We start from the raw sequence: 24,185 nt of genomic DNA, 5'->3' as shown, positions 1-24,185 counted from the left end.
GGCTGCCTACATTCTCACACAACCTCCCACTGCCCAGAGTGAACTTTTCAGATGTGTATTGCATTTGAAGTAAACGGTTAAAGGCTGCAACACACTTCCACCAGAAGAATAGCAATTTCTGCACCAGTCCAGTCCATGGTATTGGAGATCAAGATGTTGGAAATCACCTCAAGATCTAGTTGTTCCTCATGAACCATTTTATCTCGCAGGACAACTGTAAATTGTTCTGCAAATAACACAATGTAACTGCAGCCACAGGATAAGTGCAGGAGTTGAGCATGAGTGTCGATTGAGTGCAGTTTATCCCATTATTTCAGGAAATAGTAAATGAGGAAGAAGGTGAACAAGAGGTGTCCTTTTGAAGAAGGGTCCCTTAATCTTTAAAAGTTACTAAAGAGTTGCATATGGATGCTTAACTATATACTAAAACTCTCATTTGTTTGTTTGTTCCTGAATTACAGCCAAAACTGTACATGATAGCGCGACAATTTTAGGCCAACCTTACTCACCGTCGTCCCTTTGGTGCAAATGGAAGAGGTTTCATTGAAATCAGTCTTATATTTTTAAAGTTATTCACATTTTAAAGTTTAAATCTATCTCGTAGGGAGGGAGGAGGAGGGAGGGAGGGGGGGAGGAGGTGGGATAAGGGAGTGGGGGGGAGGGGAAGGGGGGTAAGGGAAGGAGGGGAGGGAGGGGGAGGACAGGGGAGGACAGGGGAGGGAGAGGGGGAGGGAGGGAGAAGAGGGTGCTGCACCAATGCAGGAGGAGTTTGGGGCCAACTTTGTCTAGTTTATTTATAAAAATATGTATCTGGCCACATTTAATATCTTGAAGATATTAAAATTCTATAAAAATCGAAAACGGTGGAATAACTTTATTTGGCTTGTTTAAAAAAGTGTAATTAAAACATTATCTGCTGCAATTATGCCACTGTTCTGATATTGATAAGGCAGTAAACATTTCCACTTCATTGTCTTCTTTTAAGTCATGCAACTGATAAAATATACAGTATTCCCTATGCTGTTTTAAATTAGTTTCATTAAAATAATTCTTCAATCAGAGGAGCAGAGCAAGCTCAAGCAAGCATGAGCAAATCTAGTTAAGATAAACTGTTTTTACATGCTTTAGTACTGACGCTTTCTGGTGCCATCCATATAACTGATGATTGACCTCCAACGGCAATTATGTTACTTTCTTGAGATACGAGTCCAACTATTGGAGTGTTTTCCCCTTGAAGCTACAAATATGCCACACAACAGATTTTCATGAGTGAACCAGATGGGTTTTTACGACAATTCAGTGGCATTGTAGTCCAGGTTATTTAATTAACTGAATTGATTTCCACAACTGCCATTGTGGGATTTGATCTTGTCTCATGTTTGTTATTCTATGCATCTGGGTTACTTTGTTATAAGAAATAGAACAATAGAGCACAAGAGGTACAGAAGTGTTAAATGCATTCCTCCAGTTTCAAGGATAGTTTTCTCCCAGTGGGACAAGCAGCATCTCTGGAGAGAAAGAATGGGTGACGTTTCGGGTCAAGACCCTTCTTCAGACTGACCAGTCCGAAGAAGGGTCGAGACCTGAAACGTCACCCATTCCTTCTCTCCAGAAATGCTGCTTGTCCCGCTGAGTTACTCCAGCATTTTGTGTCTACCTTCGATTTAAACCAGCATATCATATCATATCATATATATATACAGCCGGAAACAGGCCTTTTCGGCCCTCCAAGTCCGTGCCGCCCAGTGATCCCCGTACATTAACACTATCCTACACCCACAAGGGACAATTTTTACATTTACATTTACCCAGCCAATTAACCTACATACCTGCATCTGCAGTTCTTTCCTACACAGTTTCCTCCCAGCTGTCTCAGGCAACTGAACCATCCTATCACCACCTGGAGAGCGGTCCTGAGCTAACACCTATCTCATTGGAGACCCTTGGACAGTCTTTAATTGGTCTTTACTGGACTTTATCTTGTACTAAACATTATTCCTTTTATCCTGTTCCTGTACACTGGACGGCTTAATCGTAATTATGTAGTCTTTCCGCTGACCAGATAGCACACAACAAAAAAGATTTTCACTGCACCTCAGTATACAATAAACTAAACTAAACCATATATGTACTGACCATGATGCCAATTTAAACTGCACATCTGCCTACACAAGGTTCTTTATCCCCCCATTCCCTGTCTGTTCATGTGTCTGTCTAAATGCCTCTTAAACACCACAGTTGTATCTGCATCCACCACATCCCCTGCCAGCATATTCCAGGCACCAACCACTGTCTGTAAAAAAATAACTTGCCCATTCATCTCCTTTAATTTTTGCTCCTTACACCTTTGAACTATACCCTCTAGTATGTGACATTTCCATCCTGGAAACTTTTGACTGTCAACCCTTTCACAATTTTATATACTTAAGAAACATAGAAACATAGAAAATAGGCGTAGGAGGAGGCCATTCGGCCCTTCGAGCCAGCACCGACATTCATTGTGATCATGGCTGATCATCCACAATCAGTAACCCGTGCCTGCCTTCTCCCCATATCCCTTGATTCCACTAGCCCCTAGAGCTCTATCTAACTGTCTCTTAAATTTATCCAGTGATTTGGCCTCCGCAGAGAATTCCACAAATTCACAACTCTCTGGGTGAAAAAGTTCCTTCTCACCTCAGTTTTAAATGGCCTCCCCTTTATTCTAAGACTGAGGCCCCTGGTTCTGGACTCCCCCAACATTGGGACCATTTTTCCTGTATCTAGCTTGTCCAGTCCTTTTATAATTTTATATGTCTTTATAAGATCCCCTCTCATCCTTCTAAACTCCAGTGAATACAAGCCTAGTCTTTTCAATCTTTCCTCATATGACAGTCCCGTCATCCCAGGGATCAATCTTGTGAATCTACGCTGCACTGCCTCAATTACAAGGATGTCCTTCCTCAAATTAGGAACTATCAGAAAATTACTTCTATCAGATCGCCCCTCAGCCTCTGACCTTTCAGAGAAAACAATCCAAGTTAGTCCAACTTCTCTTTATTGCTGAGATGCTGCCTGACCTGCTGAGTTACTCCAGCATTTTGTGAATAAATATCTTCGATTTGTACCAGCATCTGCAGTTATTTTCTTATACTCTCTTTATTGCTGATACTCTCCCATCCAGGATTCATTCGGATGAATCTTTTCTGCACACTCTCCAAGCCTCCATGTCCTTCGTGGATTGTGGTGGCGAGATCTCCACACAATACTCGAAATGTGGCCCATTCAAAAATTTTATGTTGCTGCAATATGACTTCCTGACTTTTATACTTGACCAATGAATGCAAACATGCCATACACTTTCTTTACCTTTCTACTTGTATTGCCAATCACAAGGAACTCTGGAAGTGTACCCCAAGATCCTTCTGTTCTAAGAATCCTGCTACTTACTGTATACTTTCCTTTTATATTTGACCTCCCAAATGCAACACTTCATACTTGTCTGGATTAAACTCTCTGTCATTACTCTGCCCTCTTTCCAACTGGTTATATCCTGCTGAATCCCTTTGTCAACTTTCCTCATTATCAATAACTCTGCTTTTTATGTCATCTACAAAGTTAACAATATGTTAACTATATTTTGTCTAAATCATATCCAGCACTGATCCTTAGAGAACAACACTGGTTTTGAATCTAATCTATCATGTCTCCTTGGATCCCATGCATCATAATCTTCTGTATAACCCTCACATAAAACCATGCTAACTATCCCTAATAAGCCTATGCTTTTCTTGATACGAGTAAATCAAATCCTTAAGAATCCTCTTACAAAATATCCCAACTACTGATGTAAGGCATATTGGTCTGCAATTTACTGGTTTTCATCTATTCCTTTCAGAGGAATACCATAGGCTATTTTCCAGTCCTCTGCCTTTGGGTGAAATGGACACAAAGTTCTCTGAGTCAAAGCCCCTGCAATCTTCTGGCTTACCTCTTTTAATAACCTGGGCTAGATCTCATCAGCTCCTTTGTGTGAAATATCGGTCGAGTTGCTCCAGGATGAGCTAAAAAGTACCTGCATTTATGTAGGCTTTTTAACACAAAATAATACCAAGGTGCTCCACAGACGTGCAATCAATCAAAAATTAACATCCTGGTAAAGTAGCAATTTTACATTATTTATGTAGGAAATAACTTCCTGTGTGTTCCAGATCTCATAATTATTTCTAAATGTCATGTTGCTTGACCACAGGTCAAATGTTATATATTATTTGTAAGAAATAAAATTACATTGATGTAAATCACAAGTTTAAATATCTTTCTAAATTTAATCTCCACCATTAAGTGAATGGTCTTTTTGAACAAACATAAAATAACTAAATTTGGTATTTTTTAATCAATGTTTTATTTATTAATTCCCAGCACATTAAATGATCTGTGCATGCCATGGACTTGCATGATTGAACATTGGAAAGCTTGACACTTAACATAGGTTTCTGCTACTTCTAGCAATAGTATATTTGGCAGCAAAGTACTTTGTCAAGTCTGTGCACTCTGTGAGCAAGGCTTATTAAGCCGCAGGTTTTTATAAAAATGGTTTGCATTTGGCATTGTGACTTGTATAACTGAAATAATAATTTGTCATCAAGCCGAAGCATATTATTGAGGGGAAAGGAGTTGTACTTTGGTTCATGATGCACAGAACCTTAAAATTGCGACGCTTTCCTTATCAATTTTTCTAATTTGAAAGTCATTAGTTAGGTCAGACTATTAATTTAAATTGTTATAATATTGTATTTTAAAAAATGGCTGTACTCCTGATAGTAATGAAATATTAATTAGTTATTAAAATCGTTGAAAACATTAGCGACACAGTGGTACTGGTTTCCGATGGGCATGGTGACGGACGCACCACACAACTCTGTCCTCCATACAACTGGCAAGCTCCTCTTTTGTCTCTACATATGCGTCTTCCATCGAGGTCTTCAGCACCGTCTTGTTTGGTCTTCCTGGGTTCCATTTTCCATGGGTGGGTTCCTACAGCACAACCTTGTTTGCTGGTATTTCTGGATGGCGGTGGCAATGAGCCTCATCCTTCTCGACCTGATCTTCTCGGTCAGATAATGAAAAATCCTGCTGATTATTACAGCATTTCTGGTCTCTGCTACAACCACATGGACTATATAATAGCAACTTTGACTCCAGCTGCTATGCCTTGCTTTCTGCAGAGATTTCATTCTTATTTCTCCTGGTTTCTCAGTCTCGATCACATTTGTTCTTAGGAAGATAGCTCCTGACTTGTACCTCCATAGTATCCACAGGAGTTGCAAATACTGGCCTTTTAGTATGTTCCTTCCCATTGACCGATGACTCAAATTTGCCTTCTATGTGAATGAACAATTCTTACAATTTAGTAATTTGCATTTGTTGCTCACAATGTGGTTTCCTCAATATTTGAGAAACCAGACAGAGTGGTGACCATTTTGGGGAACCCTCCATTCAATCTGTAACATTACAGTTACACATCATTTCAATTCTCCATTTCACGTTGACATGTCTTTCACCTTCTACAATGTTCCATGAAAGCGCAGAGTAAACTTGAACAGATCTTAATCATCTGGTTTTGCACATTACTGCCTTGAGTAATCACACCAAATTCACCATTTTCAGATACTCAGACATTTGACTTGTACTTCACAGTTCCAGCATTCAGTTTATATTTTTCTCGCAGCTTTCTATTTGAATTTTATTTGTCATCTCCTATTTGCATGTCCTCCTGAGCTTTTGTTATTTCCTCGCTTCTTTCAGGTGGCACCTCTACCATCAGCAGACCCATCCAATTTCCTTCTACTCTCTACTCTGCCCAGTGGAGCTGGTCCACACCCTTAACAACATCTCCTTCGACTCCTCCCACTTCCTACAAGTCAATGGTGTAGCCATGGGCACCCGCATGGGTCCCACCTATGCCTGCCTCTTTGTAGCGTAAGTTGAACAATCCCTGTTCCAGGAGTAAACTGGCCCTATCCCCGAACATCTCCGTTACATTGACGATTGCATCGGTGCTATCTCCTGCACCCATGCAGAACTCATTGACTTCATCAACTTCACTACCATTTCCATCCTGCACTCAAATTCACTTGGACCATCTCCGACACCTCCCTCCCCTTTCTTGATCTCACAGTTTCCATCACAGGAGATAGACTATCAAATGAAGTCTATTACAAACCCACTGATTCCCACAACTATCTCGACTACACTTCTTCCCACCCTGCTTCCTGCAAAGACTCTATCCCCTACTCCCAATTCCACCGACTATGCCGCATCTGTGCCCAATATGACGTGTTCCATACCAGCACATCCGAGATGTCCCCATTCTTTAGGGAACATGGGTTCCTCTTTCCCATCATAGATGAGGCCCTCACTCGTGTCTCCTCGATATCCCACAGCTCCGCCCTTGCTCCCCTTCCCCCTAGTCGCAACAGAGGCAGAGTCCCTCTAGTCCTTACCTTTCACTCCATCAGCCATCGCATACAACACATAATCCGCCGATATGTTTGCCACCTCCCACGGGATCCCAACAATAGTCACATCTTCCCATCTCCACCCCTTTCCGTGTTCCGCTGAGACCATTCCCTCTGTAACTCCCTGGTTAACTCATCCCTTCCCACCCAAACCACCCCCTCCCCAGGTACCTTCCCCTGCAACCGCAGAAGATCCTATACCTCCTCCCTTGACTCGGTCAAGGGACCCCGACAGTCCTTTCAGGTGAGGCAGAGGTTCACTTGCACGTCCTCCAACCACATCTACTGTATTCGTTGTTCAAGATGTGGACTCTTATACATCGGCGAGACCAAACGTAGACTGGGCAATTGTTTCGCTGAACACCTTCGCTCAGTCTGCCAGAACCTACCTTATTGCCCGGTTGCTTAACATTTTAATTCTTCCCATTCCCACACTGACCTTTCTGTCCTCGGTCTCCTCCAATGTCAGAGTGAGGTTAAATGCAAATTGGAGGAACAGCATCTCATATTTTGCTTGGGCAGTTTACAGCCCCGTGGTATGAATTTTGATTTCTCTAACTTCAAGTAACCCCGGCATTCCCCCTCTCTCTATCTCTCCCCCACCCAAGTCGCACCAGCTTCTCGTTTTCACCCAACAACCAACAATGGCCTGTTTCCTTGATCATCGTTACTTTATCGTATATCTTTCATTTATTGTTCTTTACCTCAACATCATTGTCTATATCTCTCGTTTCCCTTTTCCGTAATTAGTCTGATGAAGGGTCTCTACCCAAAACATCACCTATTCCTTCTCTCCAGAGATGCATCCTGCCCGCTGAGTTACTCCAGCTTTTTATGTCTATCTTTAGTTTAAACCAGCATCTGCAGTTTCATAAACCAACATCTGCAGTTTATTCCTACACATCTGTCATTGATTTTTTTCTGATCGCCACCCTAAAAAAACCATATCTCTTATTCTATCTGCCCCTGACGTTTTTTTGACGCCATATTTCTAACTTTTCTCAGCTTAGATGAAAGGAAATTAAGTCAAAGTATTAATTCTATTTCTCTGTCTACAGATACTATCTGACCCACTGGAGACTTGCATCATCATGTGTTTTTATTTCAACGATCTTGATAGAACTTATTTTGTTTGTAATTGTTGTTATTTAGCATTCATAATTGTAACTTCAATGTTATTTACAGTATGCCAGGTACAGAATGTTACTTCATTTAATTGGCCTAATATGGATATACATGCAGTGCTTTATGTATTTTCCAGTTGTGGATGGCTAGATATGAAAGGGAAATAGAATTGTGAATGTGAACTGGATAAATCTTTCAATGTTACTGAGAACTTTAGACAATTTTATTGGGAAACAAGACATATTTCATGCAGCATTTTGCTTTTATTTGCAGAGTTTTTTAGATAATTGCTCAGATTATATTAAAAGTAAAATAATATTTTGTACAAAAATTGAATTGCCGTTTTGTTGAATACAGTGCAGATTTTGTTTTATTTGCATTTGGACACTTGTTAGAACCACCTAACACTCTGAAATCAAGACTAACATTAACTGATTGTTTTACTCATAATACAATAATTCATAATTTCTCCATCTGAATAACATTTCAAATCCTTGTGTTTTATCTATTAGGAATTTTCTTGAAACCCAGAATTGATTTTACATAAGAATAGCATAACCACGTTTGAGGAAGATTTTGTTGCTGGTTTGAAAGAACCATGGCCTAAAAATTAAGCATGCTGTGGTACCTACATCACAGTGCTGAATCAGCAGTGTGGTAAACCTGAGCCTATTCATGCAGGTGCAGCGACGTTGCACTATTTTGTCACAATCCAAATGGACATGTCTACATACATTTAAGTGTGCAATACTACCTTTCCTCTCTTAATGTGTAGTTCAATATCATGCATCTGTTGGTCTATTCATGTGCTAATTGATACCAGGGCTCTAGCTACTAAGCCACGACATTGCTGGAAATCTAAATGTTGTTTTCATTTAAAACAGTTGCAGGATTTCAATGAAAAAAAGTCTTGACAGTAATCCAATGCCTCTGTAACTTAACTGGTTTCAACTACCAAGTTGCCACTCTTTCATATCCTGACATCCCCATTACCCGCAGTGGCAGGATCAGCAGAGGAAAGATGCGGAACAGTATTTTGTCTCTAAAGAATATTTGTAGCTGCCTTGTAGAAAAAGACTGACTTGTGCAATGGCTGTAATTAAGTCTGTGGTCTCAAACGTGCTGTATCTTCTTGGAGATGGTGCAGTTCCAAGGTACCATTTTCATAGGGACAATGTTGTTTTGGAATTGAACACGCCCGATAACATCTTGACTTCAGAGCTCTGAAACATCAGAGTTCTATCATTTAGAGACTGCAACTTATTTTCCTTACCTTTATTTTTGCCTCTTTTCTTGCTTCTTTGTCAGTTCATTTTTAAAGGTTAATAATGAGATGAGCTTTTGAGGCTCTTCATATCTTTCTTTTTACATTATCAGCACCAACTTGCATTATATTTTTGTCACAATTTGTTTCTGTTGATTAAATCTACATGTTCAACATCTAATCTGTATCCATTTTAAAATTCTAAATTAAAAGCTTCTATTCACTCTGCAAATGATCATATTGGTTGAGCAGCAATGTATTCAGGATATTTAAAAAATACACTCGTAATTGGCATGCATTTGTTGAAAGCTACTTGTCTTTAAGAATTGGTGTGTCCTCCTGATTTGTAATAAACTTGGATAGTGATAGACATGAAACCTTTTTCCAAATGTGTTTTCTAACTTGTAAAGGACAAATAGTGTATAATGTAAAGGAAAAAAATAAACGTTTTGCTTTTCTGTACGTATTTAAGCATTAGTTGAAACAATCCTACCTAGCATGATGCCGAGCACTTTTTCCATTGCCTCCGCCTCTGGCTCTATTTCTCTGGCAAGGGATTCTTGCCACTCCTACCCTCCTCACTACCCCCCGTAATGATCTCTTCTTCTCCTGTCTCCAACATTCCTCATCTTCCTGCCGGCCTGCTATCCTCCCTGGACCTTTTCATTTCCATCTACTGCTGCAACATCAACCGTCTTGACTTCTCCACTCTCTTTACCTATTCCAATTTTACCCCTTTAAAATGTGCAGCCCTCTGCTCACTCAGTAGCAATCCCCATATCGTCATCAAATCCGTTGAGAAGTGGGGTGTCGTTGTAGTCTGGCAGATTGACCTCTACCATTCTCAGGCCAGGCACCACCTCTTCATATCTACCCCTTGAGCATGATGAGATGAACGAACACCAGGCCACCATCTCACAGACCATTACCAATCTTATCACCTCTGGCGATCTTCCCTTTACAGCCTTCAACCTTATGGTTTATAGTTTTTAGTACCCCAACCCCCCACTGCCCATTTCTATCTCCTTCCCATAATCCTCAAATAGGACTACCCACTCAAACCCATTGCTTCTGCATGCTCTGGCCCCACTGAACTCAGCTCTTGATCTACATCCGAGACACCTCACATGAAGAAGGATCCCGATGCAAAACGTCATCTTTCCATTCCATGCACAGATGTTTCAAGACCTTCTGAGTTACTCCAGCACTTTGTGTTTTGCTTCGCCTGGCAGAAGTTCATTTTTGGAGAATTACTATTTTGGAACTTTGAATTAGATTTGGATAGTTGAAGATGATAATATGCCTTTCCAACATATTTTTCTATTACTTTTGTGATTAACTTTAGATATCGGAGACCTATGCCTTTTTACCACGTGAGGCAGTGACCAGATTTCTAATGAGCTGCTCAGAATGCCAGAAGAGAATGCATTTGAATCTAGATGATGCAGATCATAAAGGTAAAACTTTTTGTCATTTAATTCAATATGGAATAACCTTAAAAATAGATGGTGACTTTTAGTTTAAAAGCAGATTTGTTGAAACACTTGAGGGTGTTTAGGTTAATGGATTTGTGTTCGGATTTATCTAGGAAAGTACATTAATTTGGACTAATCAGGTTTTCTTAGTCTGGATGTTGCTTTGTGCTTTTAATATTAAAAAGATTAATTAAAAAAATCAGAAATATCTCGTTGAAATTAGAAAATTTACAATAGCACAATAGTTAATGCAGCAAAATGGTTAAAATAGAAAGGATTAATATTGAAATTGCAGTTCTTTAAAATCTTTCTTAGCATTAATTTTGGAAATCAAATGACAGGCTGGATAATCTTATTAAAAATTCTTATTAATCTTATTAAAAATCTAATGAAATTAGCGTACTATTTGCATTCTTTATGAACACCAATATTAAGAAACTAATTTTTATTCTTTCATAAGGGAGAGAACAAACTTTCTGGTGATATTATCAAGCAACATTGTGTCTTCAACAGATTTGTGCATTTTCATTTTTGTCATTGTGCCTGTTTTGTGCAAATAAGGCCTCTTGTTAATTCCTTGCCTTGTTAGTGTTATTTCCTGTCATTTGCAGAAATATTATCTTTGGTTTGCCAGGATTGATTTTTCTTGAACAAATACAGCTTCATTGTATAAGCAATAAATATTCTTTTCTTATTTTGCAACATTTTCATTGACGAAAGCCCTTTTTATATACCTTGGAGTTGGCTCAAATTTATCTTTGGTGAGCAAATTCTAAAAATGTGTACGGTTCCGTTATGGCAGTTGCTGAGGGTGTTTCCTGATGAACAGAAACACCTGGATAGCTTGTTCATAAGAACATAAGGAATAGGAGCAGGTGCAGGCCATTTGGCACATTGAGCCTGCTCTGCCATTCAAAAAGATAATGGCTGATTTCCCCCCTTGATTCCATTTCCCTACCCTATTCTCTTATCTCTAGCATCCAGAAACCTATCTTTTGCTGTTTTGTATGCAGTCAAAAACTGAGCCTACACTGTACCACGAGGCAGAGAATTCTAAAGATTCCATCTTCTGGGTGAAAATAGTTCTCCTCATTTCATTCATAAACAGCTTTCCACTAGTTTAGATACTGGCTTCTAATTCTAGGCTGCATTGCCTAAGAGGCACATCCGCCTCACATCCTGCTTGTCAAGCCCACTAAATATTTTATACATCACAATCAGTTCATTTTTCTTCTAAACTGTAAACTTAGCCTACTTAAAATCTCTTTTAGAATGATCTGCAATCGCAAAAGTGAGTACAGTGAATGTTCACTGCATACTCTTTATAACATCTTTCTTTAGGTAGGGAGACTAAAACTGTACACAATACACAAGGTTTGCTCAGGCCCAGTATAATTGTAGTAAGATATCCCTTTGCTATCAATCAAATTCTATTACAATAGATGCCAGCATACTATTCCATTTCTGTATTGTTTGCTGTACTTGCTGTTGGTTTTCAGTGACTTGTGCGCAAGGGCACCAAAGTCCATTGAACATAAACATTTCCCACTCTCTCACCTTCTAAAAAGGCTGATTTTCTGTTTAGAAAAGTTACTCCTACAGCTACTTTTCTACAGCCAAGTGCAGAGAGATATAAGCAGTAATAACAAGCTGTAGGTATACCCAACGTAGATAATTGTGGAATCCTATGCTCCCAGCTTTATATTCAGGTCAGAACATTAGGTGTACACTTCTACAGTTCAAGCACCAGCTCTGTTGTCTTCGAGCATGACTTGGTCTCAATGGAATTGCGGGCCAAATGAAACCCACATCTACAACGACTAAATGTGGAAGATTGACAGACTGACCCTCAAGATCTAGGAAGTACCCAGCAAGATATTGTGAAGGATCAACAATGAATGACCCTAAAAAATTAAGCTTGTTTTATGCAGTTGAAGGAAATAAACAGTTAATGAAACCCAATTTTAAAAAAAGTAAAAAAATCTAAGTAATTGAACTTGTCTTGCTTTTCACATTTATTCCACATGGCCAAAAATACCACGTAAATGGATGGGGCAGCCTTTCCTGCACTAGATTTAGCCTTTATAGGCTAAAGAGAGAAATTGATTGGTAGGGGCATCAAAGACTACAGGGAGAAGGGAGGAGAATGGGGTTGAGAGGGAAAAATAGATCAGTCATGATCGAATGGCGGAGTAGACTCGATGGACTCAATGGCCTAATTCTTCTTCTCTGTCTCATGGTGATAGATGTTGTCTTCATGGATTGTAGTAAGGCATTTGACAAAGTCCCCCATGATCCAGAAGATTGAGATACAGAGGATTAACAGTGTCTTATAACTGGTTTACTGATTGAAAAAAACAGGGTTGTAGTGAAAGGACAATATTCTGCTTTGGTAGCTTACAGCCTAATGCTATGAAAATTGTATTTTCCAATATTAGGTAACTAACTTACAAACAATCCTAACCCCCCCCGTCTCCCCACTCTTCCCTATGTCCCACCTGGTCTCTCACCACTCCTCCCTCGCAAATCTTCTACCCGTACCTCATATCTTTGTTTTTTTCTTTTCTAGCCTTCATCCAGCCATTTGCCTGTCACCCCCCCTCACCTGTATTTACCTATCACTCGCCAGGCTTTGTCCTGCCTTTCCTCTATTCCAGCCTTCCCCCACCATAATCAGTTTGAAGAAGGATCCCGACCTGAAACGGCACATCCATGTTCTCTAGCCATTTTGCCTGAGCTGTTGAGTTACTCCAGCACATTGTGTCTTTTTCGTAAACTAGCATCTGCAGTTCCTTGTATCGAAGTTACTGAGGAGAAAGGTGAAGAAAACCAAAACTTCACTTCAAAAGAACACTTCCACCCTACAAAATAATGGGAAAAATAACAATTGAGCTTTTGATTACCATTGTAACATTTTTTTTGAAAGCTTGAATTTGGTACAGTATCCCTGAATTCATTTTTCTATATTTTTACAGAAAATGAGAAACCGGCTTCTTTGGTGACCAGTATGATAGATTACAATATGCCTATTACAATGGCCTACATGAAGCACATGAAACTCCAGTTACTAAGTTCTCACCAAGACGAGGTACCGTATTATTTTCAAAATGAAAGAAAATGTTTATTTATGATTGGAATGTTAGGATATGATATTATGTTACCTATGTTATGATAGGAATAAACAATGTTGTTTATTTATGATAGGAAATATGCAGATTCTTTTTTCAATTGTATAATTAGAGTCAAAGAGTCATCAAATCATATAGCACAGAAATAACCCCTTTAGCTCAGCATTTCCAAGCTATACAAATCCCATTTACTTGCACATGGTCCATAGCCTTCTCTGCTCATCTGAATACCTTTTAAATGTTTCTCCTGCCTACACAACCCATTCAGATCTGTATTCCAGATTCCAACCACCCTCTAGGTGAAAAGTTTATTTCTCAGATCCCCTCTAAGCCTCCTTCTCCTTACCTTAAACCTATGCCCTTTCATTGTAGTTGCATCTCCTATGGGGAAATGTTTCTGACTATCTACCTTACTATACATCTCATAATTTTTTATATTCTTTTAGGTTCCCCTCAGCCTCCGCTACTCCAACCAAAATAAACCCAGCCTATCCAATCTCTCTATCCCAGGCAAAATCCCGAGGAATCAGCACTGTACTGTCTCCTTTGGAATACAGTACACAGAACTCCAACGTAATCACATCCTATAGTATGGTGTACGAGCTGTACACAGTACTCAATCCGTGGCTTAACCAATATTTTAAAGAGTTTACCATGATGTTCCTTCTCTTATATTCTGTCTTCTCGTTAATGAAGGCAAGAATCCGATATGCCTTCTTTACATCTTTTCTGTCACATTCAGGAAAATTATGCCTTGCTGTTCCTCAATACTTCTGTTTATGATGTAAGTCTTTCTATTATTAATCTCTTCAAAGTGCATCACTTAACACTTACACGGATTAATTTGTGTCTAAATTGCTCCCATCTTACTAAATGACCATTCTGTAGTTTAGCATTATCCTCCTCGTTATCAACAAATTACATAGATTTATGAATTTTGCTCTGCTTACAACCAATTTAAAAGGTGTTTTGAACTTGATTAAATCAAAAAGATAAATGAGAAATAAAGTTGTGTTGGTTTTGTTAGTCTTTTCAGATAGAGCAAACATTTATGGGCAAGTTTAGCTGACTGCTTTATTTTTTGTTTCTGATAAATGTGAAGTAGAATAGCTTTGTGTACAAGACTAAATACTTTGTATTAAGCAGTGAAAGCAGCATTCTCCTTGTGAAAAGTTGAAATCAAGTGAATCTCTCCTTATGAAAAGTATAGGAATATACTTATGAAGGCAATCATGAGGGTGAAAGAGACATAATTGGCAGGTATGGTAAAGGAAAATCCCAAAAGATTCTACAACTATATTAAGAATAAACAGGCAGCTTGGAAGAGAAAGGGTCCCCTTAAAGATCAGGTCAGGACCCTTCTTCAGATCCCACAAAGTGGTGGAGTAACTCATCGGGTCTTTGAGTCTGAAGAAAGGTCCCAACTCGAAACGTTACCCATCCTTTTTCTCCAAAGATGCTGCCTGACCTGCTGAGTTACTCCAGCACTTTGTATTTATTTCGGTATATATCAGCATCTGCATTTCCTTTCTACACCCTTTAAAGATCAGCCTGGTTGTCTTTGTTCAGAGCCACGAGAGGTGGGGAGATATTAAATGAATATTTCTCACCCATTTTTACTGAGGACAAGATTATGGATAAAAGGAATTGAGGCATAAGAGTTGTGATGTCTTAGATCATACACAGATTACCAAAGAGAAGGTATTAAAAACTTTAAAGCCCCAGGGCCTGACCATCCTCTGACCTTGTGGGAAGCTAGGGAGGAATTTATGAAGGCTCTTGCAGAGGTATTTGCATCATCTTTAACCACAATGGAAGACTGGAGGACAGCTAAAGTTGTACCATTGTTTAAGAAGGGCAGTGATGCTATTGTTGTTGGACGGGATTCTTCGGGACAGGATCAACCAGCATTTCGACTGTTTAGGGATAGTAAGCATGGATTTATGTTTGTCTCACAAAACTGACAGTCTTTGGAAGAGGTCACCGAGAGGATTGAGGAAGGCAGGCTTGTGGACATTGTCTATATGGATTTTAACAAAGCCTTTGACAAAGTCCACCATTGCAAGATAATCTGGAAGATTAGATCGCATGGAATACAAAGAGAACGAGCCGAATTGGATTCAGAATTTAGAGAGATATGGGACAAATGCAGGTAAATGGGACTGGGCTGGTATACCAACTTGCTTGGCATTTACAAGGTGGACTCAAGGGCCTGTTTCTGTACTGTACAGCTCTACGATGAAGTATTTGCCATAATTTTCTAATGTTAAAAGATAGACACGGGATAACATGAAAAATCTAGGCATTCATGCACTAGTTTTCACATGTTCATGGATATTGAGTGCAATCTTTGCATTTTTGTAAGGACTGATAATCAAAGTAGAAGCACCACATTCTATGCAAAGTGAATTAGAAATGATTTCTGTTGGTGTTTTTACTGTACCATCAATAAAATGTTTTGGGCGGCATGGTGACACAGAGGTAGAGTTGCTGCCTTACAGCATTTGCAACTTCGGAGACCTGGGTTCGATCCCGACTACGGGTGCTGTCTGTATGCAGTTTGTATGTTCTCCTCATGACTACGTGGGTTTTCTCCAAGATATTCGGTTTCCTCCCACACTCCAAAGATGTACAGGTTTGTCGTCTAATTGGCTTGGCATAAGTGAAAATTGTCCCTCTTGTGTGTAGGATAGTGTTAATGTGCAGGGATCACTGGTCGGTGTGGACCTGGTGGGCCAAAAGGCCCGTTTGCGCCCTGTACCTCTAAAACTAAAAACTAAAACTAAAAACAAAATGGTACTCAATTTGTGGCCTAACCAATGTTTTAAAGAATTGTGCCATGACTTCCCTTACCATTACTTTTCTTATATAATGTCTTCTGGCTAATGAAGACAAGAATCCAATATGCCTTCTTTACATCTTTTTTGTCATTGTCAGAAATCCTTAGGTCCCTCTGTTCCCCGATACTTATGTTTATTGTGTAAGTTCTCCTCTTATTAGTCCTTTTAAAGTACATCACTTCACACTTACAAGGATTAACTTTTGTGTCCTTTGGTAAGGCAATGGATGTGTCCACACGGACAGCATATGGCATTTGATAAAGTTCCACTTGGTAGGCTGGTCTGAAAATTAAGATGCATGAATGAATGAATTAATACTTTATTGTTACATGTGACAAGTCACAGTGAAATTCCTTGCCTGCATACACAAGGTATGCAACAGTTGCCACATAAGAGTGGTGAATCTGTGGAATTCTCTGCCACAGAAGGTAGTTGAGGCCAGTTCATTGGCTATATTTAAGAGGGAGTTAGATGTGGCCCTTGTGGCTAAAGGGATCAGAGGGTATGGAGAGAAGGCAGGTACGGGATACTGAGTTGGATGATCAGCCATGATCATATTGAATGGCGTGCAGGCTCGAAGGGCCGAATGGCCTACTCCTGCACCTATTTTCTATGTTTCTATAAGGTTTATAGACAATGCCAAAATTGGTGGAGCTGCAAACAGTGAGGATGGCTGTCAAATGATACAGTGAGATATAGATCAGTTACAAAAAAAAGGCAGAGAAATGGCAGATGGAGTTTAATGCGAGCACATGTAAGGTGTTGAATTTTGGGAGGTTGAATGTGAGGGGTAGATATACAGTTAATGGTTGGTATGAACAAGTTGGGCCAAAAGGCCTGTTTTCATGCTGTGTGAAGCTATGAATTATTTCTGCCTCTGCCTTATACTTGACGACTCGCATAGCTCTTGAGCACTGCATATTCCTTGCACTTTATTTCTCAATAAAACATGTTAGGAGGCAGTAGTATTAACACATCATAATTGAGTGGGTCTTAAAATTTACCAACTAGATTTATTTGCAGAACTTTAATTGAAGGCAGAATCGAATAAACGATGACAGCAGTTGCACATTGACAGGACAGATAGATCCTTATGTCTTTTAAACATAACACCTGAAGGAACTGTACGTGGAGAGAATACTTAATGTGCCACAATGCACTCGAGTTAAGTTTGTATTGTTTTGACAAATAGCCCATTGTTTAAGTAAGTAAACTCTTTCAGTTATTACGTTGGATTAAAGAAATACAGGGGATAACTATCTTAAGGCAGCAGGAGGCTGACATTTGGAATATCAATCAAGGTAAAGGTGAGTCAAAGGAACATTGAAGTCAGCATGCAAATAAAGTTAATGGTGTTGCAAGAATATCGTTGCGGTTCGCTTCTGATATTGTTTTGGTGAAATATGATCCTCAGGAGACCAGATCTGCATTCAAGTCTGAAACAAGGTTGATGCAAATTAAAAATAGCATGAACCCAACCCATGATCATGTCATCTCTTGAGAGAGGATTTAAAAAAAGTTGAGAAATTATTCTTATAAAAACTGAAACGAAATCCCTGACATAAATGCATTGGGATTTCTACGTTTTAGTAATGCTAAAATTTGGAATCCCCTTCTTAAGATCTCGATTCACCCATTTTTGAAAGTACTTAGGAATTTTACCCTTGCTGCCCTTTAGTGATCTTTTTCCTGATGCCATTGACTTTTCAAAGTAAAGCCAATGCACTTTCTACCATTCTTACTTTATTCAATAAAGATATTCAGTTGGTCTAAATCTATTTCCTTCATGAATTTAGAATATTCCATACTAAATTTCAAGCCTACATCTTTCCAACCAACCCATTTAGGTGGTTCAGAGCCTTAAGCTAAGTGTCATTTTGGTTTGTATTTTCAGCTTGTATAGAATCAGCTTGTATTTTGCACCATTTTCAACAAACATACAATTCAAAATAGAATCGTACATTTGAACAATGGCGTATTCAGCTTTATGTTGTGTCATTCGCATGATGCAAGCTGAAGCCCTATCTGTTTTTTCTTTCGTCTTTCATCGATTGTGGATATCAAGTCATAGTGTTACGTAGCAAAGAAACAGGGCCGCATTGACCATCAAACATCCATCTACGCTAATCTCATATTTCTCTTACATCCCCATTAATTCCATAATCAACACCCCCCCCACTTTATTCTCCTGCCATCAGTTAGGGTTACAGTGGCCAATTAACCTACCAATCTGCATACGTTTCACATGTGAGAAGAAGCGAGAGTACCCAGGGGAAACCCACACAGTGACAGGGAGAATAAACAGCACCTGAGGTCAGGATTGAAATTGAGTCTCTGGAGCCATAAGGCATTTCTAACTGCTGCACCACTGTCCTGTCTATATCATTTGGACTCCTAGAAATTCCATCATGTTGAATTCTTTCTGCAATCTATATATGTAAATTTCCTTATTTTCCACAGTGGAATCTGACTCAGTGTTTCAGGATTGTATCATCCTGTTCCAGTAGTTGAATGTGCTTCCTCCTGTCCCGAATCACGTGTGAACAAATCAGCTGTTTTCCATGTCAGACGAGTATGCAATGATGGCATATCCCATGCATCTTTCATTCAGAGGATTCCCAGGAGGAATAAGTCCATATGGTTCCAAAGCATCTCTGTTGAAGTGCACTCTCAGCTCCCAAATAATTAAAAAGTGATACTTACTGAGGAGCAGGGTGATTCAGAGGGATCCTTTCTGAGCTCCTTGACATCATGAGCAAGTCTGGTTTAATTTACTTAATTAACAGACCCTTGGGGTTTATCACCTGAATGAAATCCCCATATCCACACTTTGTTCAACCTTGATCCACAATCACTGCCTCCTGACACACACCCTGCACCCATTCACAATACTTTTTCTAATGTCCTTTTGATATTTGTAAATGTGGAGTAAGATACAAAATGCTCCTCATCTCCACCAAGTCAATCTCCCCCACCACACACTCTACACTGACAAACTGCATCACTGAAATAAAATCTTGGCTTCAATCAAATTTCCTCAAACTCAATTGCAACAAATCTGAAATCATCATCATTGGTCCAAAAACGCTCACCAAATCCACCCAAAACTTCATCCTCAACATTGATGGTCTCCCAGTATCCACCTTCCCTCACATCCGGAATCTTGGAATCATCTTTGATCAAACCCTCTCCTTCGACAAACACATCAAACACATCACAAAGACAGCCTTCTTCCACCTCAAAAACATTGCCCGTCTCCGTCCATCCCTCTCCTCCACAGCTGCAGAAACCCTCATCCACGCCTTCATCACCTCCCGTCTGGACTACTGCAACAGCCTCCTCTATGGCGCACCCTCAAAAATCATCAGTAAACTTCAATACATTCAAATCTCCGCTGCCCGTCTACTCACCCACACCCCGATCCGTGACCATATCACCCCCGTCCTTTACAAACTCCACTGGCTCCCCATCCCCCAGAGAATCCAGTACAAAATCCTCCTCATAACCTACAAAGCCCTCCATAACCTGGCCCCATCCTACCTGACCGACCTCCTCCACAGGCACACTCCCACCTGCACCCTCCGCTCTGCTGCTGCCAATCTCCTATCCCCCCACATCCGGACCAAACTCAGATCCTGGGGGGACAGGGCTTTCTCCATCGCTGCTCCCACCCTATGGAACTCACTACCCCAAACCGTTAGAGACTCCTCCACACTCACCGCATTCAAAACATCGCTGAAGTCTCACCTGTTCAGTACTGCCTTCAACCACTGAAGGTCACCTCACCTTTCTCTGTTCGTTTACTTATTTACTTATTTATCTATTTATTCATTTCCCTATGTTCTCTAAATCTCTGTAAAGTGTCTTTGAGTATATGAAAAGCGCTATATAAATGTAATGCATTATTATTATTATTATAACTCAGCGGGTCAGGAAGCATCTTTAGAGGAACTATTTTCTATGTTTCTATGATATAGTTAGGCAATGATTCGGGTCAGGATCCTTCTTCACACTAATTGTAGTAGGGGGCAGAAAGCTGGAAAAGAGGTGAGAGTGGGAGCTTTTCTGATCTCCCCACATAAATACCCCCCCCCCCAATCTAGGTAACATACTTATGAATATCTTCTGCATCTTTTTAATGCTATCACGTTCTTCCTGTAGTGTGCCAACCAGAACTGTACACAATACATCTAGTGCGGCCTGACCAATGTTTTGTGCAGCTGCAATAGGACAGCCCAACTCTTATAACCAGTGCCTCGGCCTACAAAGGCATGGATGCTAAATGCCTCCTTCATTATCCTATCCACTTATGTTGCTCCTGTATTTTCTGGAAGCTATGAATTTACACTTCAAGGTCCCTTTGTACTTCAAGATTCCTGAGGTCCCTGCTGTGTTACTGCATATCCTGCTGAGCACCAATGGTTACAGACTTGCAGTCAGAAAAACACCTCTTGATCACTATCCTCTGCCTACTATCACAATGCCAATTTTGGATCCCATGAGCCCTGACCTTCTGGACCAGCCTACCATTGCGGGACATATATTGCCCTCCTTTAATCAATTTTCTTAGTTAGCTCAGAAGCAGTTCAACCTGTTAATGAATTAAAGGCCATCCTGTTTTATTCCATGTCTTTTACCAACCAAGTAAATATTTGTTACATTCAGTGCAATAATATTGCAATAAATACAACAATATTTAATGTTGGTGTCAGCCCACAGTTGCCAAGGCACACTGAATCAACAAACATTTAAGCAATTTTCAAAGCAAGGCTCAGAAATTATCCTTTATTTGAAATGCATCTCTCTATCCCCAATGCATAGATGATTTCCTGTATTTGTTCTTAATCTTTAACAGATTCCTGTCCTAAATTTGACATAATAGTTTAGGAAATGGTTTAATTTTACTCAGGATTCTGTCATGTGTAGCTCACATATGAAGCAGCATGAAGAGTATACATCACACATTAAAGTAGCTGCCATTTTATACAGATAAATGAAATGAACACAATAACTGGGAATTCATTAGAATTAGCCTTACTCTGCTGTCAGAGTTTTGATGGGAGTGCTAGAAACATGCTTTCTTTTGCTAGCTTCTCATGAAGTAGCTCTGAAAGAAGTTCTTCATGTATCTGGCATGACACAATGGTGCAGCTGGTAGAGCAGCTGCTTCGCAGTGCCAGAGACCCAGGTTTGATCTTGACCTCGGATGCTGTCTGTATGGAGTTTGCACATTCTCTCTGTGACAGTGTGGGTTTTGTCTCACATCCCAAAGGTGTGCAGGTTTGTTGGTTAATTGGCCTCTATACACTGTCCCTAGAGCAAAATTGGTATAACATAGAACCAGTGGGAATGAGTGATCAATGGTTGGCATGACATTGTATCTCTAAACTAATTTGGAGATGTTATCAGCACCCTTTTCAATTCACCCTGGATGAAAATGTGTACCAAGCAGCATTTCTTAAAATCTGCATGGACCAACTGGATAGAGTTTTTGTGGGGAGACATGCCTTATTGACTATCGACCAATGGCACATATGTCCATGGCGATTAAGTGCTTTGAGGGGTTGGTGATGACGCATATCAACTCCTACATTAACAAGGACCTGGACCTACTGCAATTTGACTTCTGCCATAATAGATCAATGGGGAATGCAATCTTGCCGACTCTTTACTCTGCACTGGACCACTTGGACAACAAGGACACATATATCAGGCTGTTTATTGAGTAGAGCTTGGCTTTCAACACCATGACCCCCCTCCAAACTTGTTATCAAACTCAAGGAACTAGGTCACTGCTTATCCCATGCAACTGAGCCTTGACTTCCTCATTTGCAGACCACAGTCAGTTTGGCAACAACGCTTTCTCCCCAATAACCATCAGTGCAGAGCATTCCAGGGCTTTGAGGCCAGTCCCCATCTCTACTTATTCTATACCCATGATTGTGTAGCCAAACACAGTTCCAATGCCATCTTTAAATTTGCCGACATTAAGCCAATTCTGTATCCAGTCAACTAGCTCTTCATGGATCCTCATCTTCCATTCCGTTCAGGACATATGCAGTTTCTTGTAACCTTGCATATCCATTTTTCTTTACCCTTCTAGTTTACCTTTTATCCTTCATGTTGCCTGAATGTTTCCATCTTATAAAAATCTTCTGATCTCCTCTCTTTCCTTCTGCAAAGTTCTATTTTTGGCTGATTTCTTTGGCTATCTTTGTCATTTCTGTTTCCCTTATATCTACCAATAACACGATAATGTATGGGAAGTCAATTGTGAAGAATTTTTTAATTGTAAGTTGTTATTGGCAATATTCATAGATGAATTCGGAAGATTACTTATCCATGAATCTTGAATAACATTAGAACCCCTTTCATCAACCTCTTCCTGCACCCTCCACTGCACACACACACACACACACACACTGCAGCCACCCTCACATGCTAGATTTAAAGTGCCTTATTCAGTTTTCTAGATTTTTTGATATTCTAGATTTCTTTGGCCTTCAATGTCTTTCATCATCAACACGTGCACCCAAACCTAAATTTATGAGAATATCATCTGTAGCCTTTTTCTTGGTAAGCCTCCAACCAAAAACATAATCTGTGCCTGTAAACAATAGTTTGATTTTCCCAAATGGTATGAAAATCTGTTTCTTGTCAATATCTAGGACAACATGAGTTCATAATGATATTTACATTTATTAAGTGCATTTACTTTACAAGGAAGTAAATGTTTGACATCCTCTATGCTAAAGATTACTATAAATAACTTTTGAAGACGTACAGGTATGTAGGTTAATTGGCTGGGTAAATGTAAAAATTGTCCCTAGTGGGTGTAGGATAGTGTTAATGTACGGGGATCGCTGGGTGGCACGGACTTGGTGGGCCGAAAAGGCCTGTTTCCGGCTGTATATATATGATGTTGATATGATGATGAAATAGAAAGTTAGAGACGATATATTAATTTTAAATTTGCTTTATTTTTTATATATTTATTATTTCTGGAATAAGTGTTCAAGTTTGAAAAGTGAGGCAAAGGAACATTGGTCGGAAACATAAGAACATAAGAAATATGCAGGAGTAGGCCATTTGGTCCTTGAGTCAAGCCACCATCATCAAGATTATGAACGATCTTCCACTTTAGTGCATTTCCTACGCTATTCCCACATCCCTTAATTTCTTTAATATCTAGAAATCTGTTGATCTCCGCTTTGAATGAACTGTATTCACCACTCTTTGGAGTAGAATATTTCAAAGACTTTGTACTTTCTCATAGAACAGTACGACACAGGAATGGTCCCTTCGGCCCACAATGTTTGTGTTGAACATGCTGCCAAGTTAAACCAAGCAGAAACTTCTCTTCTCAGCCTACCCATTTTTCTGAGACTGAAGTGTTCTCCCTCTATCCATGTTATCAAAGCCTTTAAGCATATTGTCAGTTTCAATGAGGTTTTCTCTCAATCTCCTAAACTCTAGTGAATCCAGGCCATACGACAAACCCGCCATTGCTGAAACCAGTCTAGTGAATCTTGAATACATGTGCTATCTGACAAGCACATTTCTTTACAGGCAAGGAGACCAAAACTGTGGACAATCCAGGTGTGGTGTCATCAAGGCTCTTTATAATTGCAGTAATATTTTCTTACTCCTATACTCAAATCCTCTCATAATACAGTGCATTCAGAAAGTATTCAGACCCCTCCACATTTTGTTATGTTACAGCCTTATTTTAAAATGGATTAATTTTTTTAAATCATCAATCTACACACAATACCCCATAATAAAAAAGCAAAAGCAAAGTAATTAAAAACAAATAACTTATTATTACATTTACATAAGTACTCAGATCCTTT

At 39.6% G+C, this 24,185-nt stretch overlaps 1 protein-coding gene across 4 annotated transcripts in view; it reads left to right on the top strand.

The window, feature by feature from the left end:
- Positions 1–24,185, top strand: part of LOC144592636 (nucleolar protein 4-like) — a 164,050-nt gene that overhangs the window by 17,373 nt on the left and 122,492 nt on the right. For all 4 annotated transcript variants that reach the window (XM_078397341.1, XM_078397339.1, XM_078397340.1 and 1 more), the window contains exons 4-5: positions 10,235–10,346; positions 13,340–13,452. In XM_078397341.1, coding sequence (XP_078253467.1) covers positions 10,235–10,346; positions 13,340–13,452 — 225 coding nt within the window. The remainder of the gene's footprint in view (positions 1–10,234; positions 10,347–13,339; positions 13,453–24,185) is intronic.

Source organism: Rhinoraja longicauda, chromosome 4 (assembly GCF_053455715.1).
Source record: "Rhinoraja longicauda isolate Sanriku21f chromosome 4, sRhiLon1.1, whole genome shotgun sequence".
Lineage (NCBI taxonomy): Eukaryota > Metazoa > Chordata > Chondrichthyes > Rajiformes > Arhynchobatidae > Rhinoraja > Rhinoraja longicauda.
Note: the sequence above shows the minus strand (reverse complement) of the source record. Positions and strands in the feature narration are given on the sequence as shown.